The sequence below is a fragment of the Phalaenopsis equestris genome, unplaced genomic scaffold, assembly GCF_001263595.1.
Source record: "Phalaenopsis equestris unplaced genomic scaffold, ASM126359v1 Scaffold001196, whole genome shotgun sequence".
In the NCBI taxonomy this organism is placed as follows: domain Eukaryota; kingdom Viridiplantae; phylum Streptophyta; class Magnoliopsida; order Asparagales; family Orchidaceae; genus Phalaenopsis; species Phalaenopsis equestris.
Window position 1 is genome coordinate 190146 of NW_018165635.1, and position 6204 is coordinate 196349.

The 6204-nt window shown below is 38.2% G+C and overlaps 1 protein-coding gene across 1 annotated transcript; it reads left to right on the plus strand.

Annotated features, from left to right (window-relative positions):
- Positions 1–1045: 1045 nt before the first annotated feature.
- LOC110033486 (probable pectinesterase/pectinesterase inhibitor 20) lies at positions 1046–5546 on the plus strand. The gene is made up of 3 exons (XM_020737480.1): positions 1046–1725; positions 3562–3937; positions 4835–5546. Exons 1-3 carry the CDS (start codon positions 1063–1065, stop codon positions 5527–5529), a joined length of 1734 nt encoding a protein of 577 aa, XP_020593139.1. The 5' UTR covers positions 1046–1062; the 3' UTR covers positions 5530–5546.
- The last annotated feature ends 658 nt before the right edge of the window (positions 5547–6204 follow it).

The window sequence follows — 6204 nt, forward strand, 5'->3', positions numbered from 1 at the left end:
ATATATATATATATATATATATCTGTGTGTGTTAGCTGGAGCCCGATTTCGCTCCCGCTTTTCACGACTCCTGCTTCCGATCGCAGGAGGTCGCGCCTATGCCTGCTTCCACGCACACACGAAGCAAAGACGCTTCGCCAGTTTCGCAACTCGGAGCCTTCCCGCTGTCTGTCGCGACATCTTCCGCCTCCACGTTTCGCGAAACGATGCCTAATCGCGACTCATCCTTGCTCAACTGTTCCAGCACCAGGTTTCACAATAAAAGGAATCATATTGACTCTCCTTCAGTTTACAACACGACATTTTTTGTGTTCTTCTTCGAGCTTCCTCGGGATAGAGGAAGAAAAGTACAAGTAACAATTCCTTGTGGCAGAAGGAATAAAAAAGAAGAATAATAAGATTATTATCCCTTGGCTTCTTCTTAGTGACTTGTAGCAGAAGATAAATTGAGTTTATTTCTCTTATAAGTTTATTTTCTTCGGCGTATCTCGATGTGGAGAGAGAAGAAGAGAGAGCAAGGAAGTGAGAGATCTCTCTTGTAAGTCGAGACGATCGACTAGTGTAAATTCCTCAAGTAGTAAAATCTTCTGCAACTCTGTGGACGTAGACAATTTGCCGAACCACATAAATCTGTGTGTGTTATTGTTTTCTAATGTTAATTTTCTCCTTCTATTTTTTTACTTCGTCAAAGATCATTTTTCTATTTATTCGGTACTACACAACAGTGATTTGCTGTCTGGGCATGTAAACATTGGAACAAAATATTTTTTACTTAAGAAATAAGCGCACACACCACTTTTTATCTGCTCACAATAACTTTTCTTCTCTTCTAAGCTCCAACGGGGAACTAAAATTCCATTCAAACAAGGAAATAATTTCCCAATTAATTTCTTTGACTCCACAATTTCATTTACATTTCCAGCCCCCAAACTTAAAACAACCCAACCCAACCTAAATGTCTTTCATTAACCATTAAAAATATTACAAAACTGCCATCACCCTCCTCAATAAATCCCCCACATCACTCCTCCATCCAAAGATCCACTACCCATTAACCCCAACATGAACCCTACCTTCATCACCTTCTTCCTCCTCTCCTTCCTCACCCTAACCCTAGCCCAACTCTCTTCTCCTCCTCCACCTTCCACCACACCAATCCCTCCCTCCACCGCCTGCAACTCCACTCCCGACCCCTCCTTCTGCCGCTCCATCCTCCCCCATAACGGCTCCCAACCCCTCTACTCCTACGGCCGCTTCTCCCTCTCTAAATCCCTCGCCAACGCCTACAAATTCCTCTCACTCATCGATCGCTACCTTGGCCGCAGCTTGTCTCTCCCCACGCCGACAACCCGCGCTCTCGAGGACTGCCATCTGCTCGCCGGCCTCAACATCGATTTTCTCGCCTCCGCCTGCTCGGCTCTTAACTCCACTTCAACGGCTCTCCTCGACCCCGAAGCCGAGCAGCTCCAAACCCTCCTCTCCGCGCTTCTTACAAACCAACAAACTTGTCTCGAGGGGTTGGAAGATGCGGACAAGGCCAACGCCGCCGCCGGAATTCTCGCACCTTCGATTGTGAATGGAACGAAATTCTATAGCGTTTCGCTCGCGCTGTTCACCAAGGCTTGGGTCTCTAATCGGAGGAAGTCAAAGAAGTCGCCATTGATAAAGCGCTTAGCTACGGTCTTTCATCCGACGGCGGTGAGGAGGAACCTGCTTTTTCATGAGGTGTGTTGGCATATAGTATGACGATTATACTCTTAATGCATTTAAGGCTGTCGAAACATTTTGTGAGAAGCTCGCGTTTGATTCGTTCGTTAAGTTAGCTGAATATAAATAATTTTTTTATACAAGGTATATAAATGAGCTGAACACGATCAAAGAGTACTAGACACATCATGTTGCTTCTTTTGACACAATAATATATATATTTATATAATTGAGGAGCAATATTTTTTTTTAAATGATTGATTATAAGGTTACGAAGATTTATAAATAAATAAAAATATTACTTTAAAAAATAGAATAAAAATATATTAAATTTTATTTAAATGGTAATTTAATATAAATAATATAATTTAAATCTCACCCAAACCCTTAACAACGTACAACAGTGTCACTACGGTTGTCAAACAACTCTTTGTTCACGAACAGCTCGTGTTTGACTCCTTAAGCAAATGAGCCGAACACAAACGCAAAGACAAGTTGAGCTTGGACTCGCTCGTATACGACTCGTTTACTCCCCTATATGCACTAGTTGTTCTCGGGAAGTGTAATTTTTTTTCCCTAATATTATATTTCATTAATTTATCAATTTTTTTTCCTTCATAATTTTGAGTTAAGCATTACAAGATATTTCTTGACATCTTTATATATTAAACCATCTCTAAAATATATTAAATTGGATTTTTTAAATCAAAATTATTATTTGTACATGTATTTTAAATTCCTGAAAAACTATATATTAAATTGAATAATTTTGAACTAATTTTATCGCAATATTTTCATCCTTATCTCCTCCAATTTCCAATTATCCTTTCAAGTCATAAAATGCATGAAAACCATTTTCTTCGATATTAATTTGGTACCTACTTCATGACGTGGTTTTAGGAAAAAAACAAATATAGGCGCGAACATCCAGATCCAGGATAAAATTAAATTTCAATATAATAGATTTATTTTGAAATTATTTTAATATAAAATATAAATAATTACATACTTATTATATTTATCATAAAATAATTCTATTAATAATTTCTATTTACATCACTTAAATTTTATGAAAGATATCTTAAATCAAAATTTTTTCTCCATTATAATTATTGAAATAATTAATCATTTTTTTCCAATAATCCACCTTAGAAAATATTTTTTTTTTAAAATAAAATAAAAATGTGATTAACATATTCTATTTATAAAATAAGGTGTTTGGTAAATATCTTATTTATTGAATTTAATCATGAATTTAATTTAAATCCTGCAAACTAATAAAAAAAATTATATCTAATAATACTGTCTTAAATTTAATTTTCTCGTGTTACATCTTTTTTTCATGCATTCCGTCGCTTATATGAAATAAATTTGACTGCAAGATTGATTTTATTCTGCCGTCATTCACAAGATGAATTGTTGCAATTTAAATTTGATAAATCCGGATTTATCGGATTAGAATTTAATTCTATTTAATGTAAATCTAAGTTGTAATCAAACACGAAAAAATTATTTAGTGTGGACACCGCATACAGATATGTATGCGGTGTTCGATCTCCACCGTCGAGCACTGCAAATATGTATTTTTATGAGCCCCATTTTTTACTTTTTTTTTTTTTTATAAAAAATTTGATCACAATGATTGACGATTTAGATCGGACACTGCATGGAATAAATTTTTGTCAAACACAGCCTAAAATAAATCACAAATTAATTTAAGTTTTAAAGTCATTCTTGAATGATTTTTTTCAAGAAAAACTTTAGGAGTTAAATTAATTGGTATTTTAACCGCAAAAGTCTTGCGAGTATTTTCAAATTCGAACATAAAAATAGCTAAGCAAGTTACACGCGCAGGTAGAAATCGGCAGCGACGGCGAGCTTCCGCTGAGAATGTCGGAAGCAAACCGAGCGGTGGTGGAGCGCCGGACGGGGCGGCGGTTGCTGCAGTCGTCGGATTCAGTTCTCGTGAGCGCGACTGTGGTGGTGAGCCAGGACGGGACGGGGAATTTTACCACCATAAGCGATGCGGTGGCGGCGGCGCCGAACAAAACAGACGGCAGCGACGGTTATTATTTGATCGTCGTGAGCGCCGGCGTGTATTCGGAATACGTGACGGTGCCGAAGAATAAGCGTTATATCATGATGATCGGCGAAGGGATTAATCGGACGGTTGTGACCGGGAATCATAACAACGTTGATGGCTGGACCACCTTTAACTCGGCTACTTTTGGTCAGTTCATAATTTCATGTTTTGATTTTGATTCAACATATAACTTTTTTATATATAAAATTATTATTTTTTCATTTTGAATGCTCTTTCAGGATTATTTTGAAACTATTTAAGATAAACTCATATATTACACTTCAATATTTCAAGGTTCCTGAAGTGTATTATATGACTTTATTTTGAATAGCCCCGAAATAACACTGAAATAACCCCGAAATAACATCGGTTGTTCAGAGTTATTAAAGTGGAATATATGAGTTTATCTTCAATAACCCTGAAATAACGTTTGTGATTTCACTTCGTATCCAAAGTCCGGCAATAACCCTGAAATAACGTTTGTGATTTCACTTCGATAACATTGAAATAACCCCGAAATATTAACTTGGCGGCATATTATTGGATTTCGCATGTAGAGCTACATCCAAAGTCCGAACTGAAAGTTTTTACATGAATGAGGGCAGAGATTACTTATAATCCTACATGTCGTAAAGAAATAAGTAAATATGGTATATATATTTATGCATGACTTTGGCATATATATATATATATATCAACGACGGATTTAGTCTCATTTTTTAGACTCAATGTGAGAGTGAGTGATATTTCAGAAGAGGCAAAAGCCTAAATTATTTTTTTTTTCCATTCCTAATAAATAGTTAAAACATTTAAATTCTAAAAAAAAAAGTTTAAATTTAATTATATGACAAATAATCACAACAAAATATTTATAGCATAAAAAACAAGTGTTTCTCCAATAAAATACAAAATACATTTCCGTCCGACACGCGGGCCTAGCTGTTAACAGATGCTAACCCTCCAATAAAATACAAAATACATTTCCGTCCGACACCTAGCTGTTAACAGATGCTAACTCTTTGTTTTTTTGCCCCCGTATTACAGCCGTCGTAGGCCAAGGCTTCGTGGCCATCAACATGACCTTCCAAAACACCGCCGGCGCCGTAAAACACCAAGCCGTCGCCCTCCGAAACAGTGCCGACCTCTCCACCTTCTACCACTGCAGCTTCGAGGGCTACCAAGACACCCTCTACACCCACTCCATGCGCCAATTCTACACCCAATGCGACATCTACGGCACCGTCGACTACATCTTCGGCAACTCCGCGGTCGTCTTCCAGAACTGCAACATGTACTCCAGACTTCCCATGCAGGGCCAGCAGAACACCATCACCGCACAAGGCCGCATCGATCCGAACCAGAACTCGGGGATTTCGATCCAGGGCGGCGGCTTCCTCCCCTCCGACGATCTCGCGGCGGACAATGGCTCCACCCAGACGTACCTCGGCCGGCCGTGGAAGCAGTATTCGAGGACGGTGATAATGAGGGCGTTTATGGGCGGGTTGATCGAGCCGGCGGGGTGGCTGGAATGGGATGGGGACTTTGCGCTGGGGACGTTGTATTATGCGGAGTATGATAATAGTGGGCCGGGCTCGGACACGAGCGGGCGGGTGGGTTGGGCCGGGTATCATGTGCTGAGGAATGGGAGTGATGCGGCGAATTTTACGGTGAGCAATTTTATAATGGGAGATGATTGGCTGCCGAGGACGGGGGTGCCGTACAGCGGCGGGCTGGTTTGAGGGATTTTTTTGTTTTTGGCTGCTGGTTTTGGATGAATTATAATTTTCATTTTGTATTGTGATTGATTCATTTTTGTGGTGAAGGGAAGGAGAATTTGTCGTTTGTGTTTTGTGGGTGGAATGGATGAACGAGTAAAATGGGCGTTAGATTGGAGGAAGGAAAGGACTTTAATGTTCAGGGATTCAATGGAAATTGAATAAAAGGTTGAATTAAATTATATAGTAAATATAAAAGTTGTTTTATTATTGTTTCAATGATATAATAATGATTTTTTTTTAATCTATTCTATAGATAATTTTCTTGATCTTTTACTGTTGAATAATTGAATATAATTTTCCATCAAAATTTCAGGACAAATTTTTATTTAAAATTTTTTTATTTCTTGACATCATAATAAAATCAAAAATTAAATTAATTAATACTGAATTGGGCAGTTAATTCAAAAGCAAATTGGTTAACCTGTCTAATTATTATTGATTTTGATCAGTTACATATGGAAATAGTTTTGAATTTGTACCCAGAAAATGTGAGCACGAGTCTTGAGACAATCCAATAGCGGTAAGAAGAAATGACATGACAGAGGCAGGCCAACCGTAAAATATCCAGATACAAACTGGCCCAACTCCTCCGCCCAGCTAATATTGGCCGACCGAAATGTCCTCACCATCCGTCAC

Bases quoted from the DNA above. Each gene is read 5' to 3' on its own strand.
- LOC110033486 (XM_020737480.1), top strand. From the start codon at position 1,063: ATGAACCCTACCTTCATCACCTTCTTCCTCCTCTCCTTCCTCACCCTA. The intron at 1,726-3,561 runs GTGTGTTGGCAT...TTACACGCGCAG, and splicing joins GGAACCTGCTTTTTCATGAG to GTAGAAATCGGCAGCGACGG. The intron at 3,938-4,834 runs GTCAGTTCATAA...CCCGTATTACAG, and splicing joins CTTTAACTCGGCTACTTTTG to CCGTCGTAGGCCAAGGCTTC.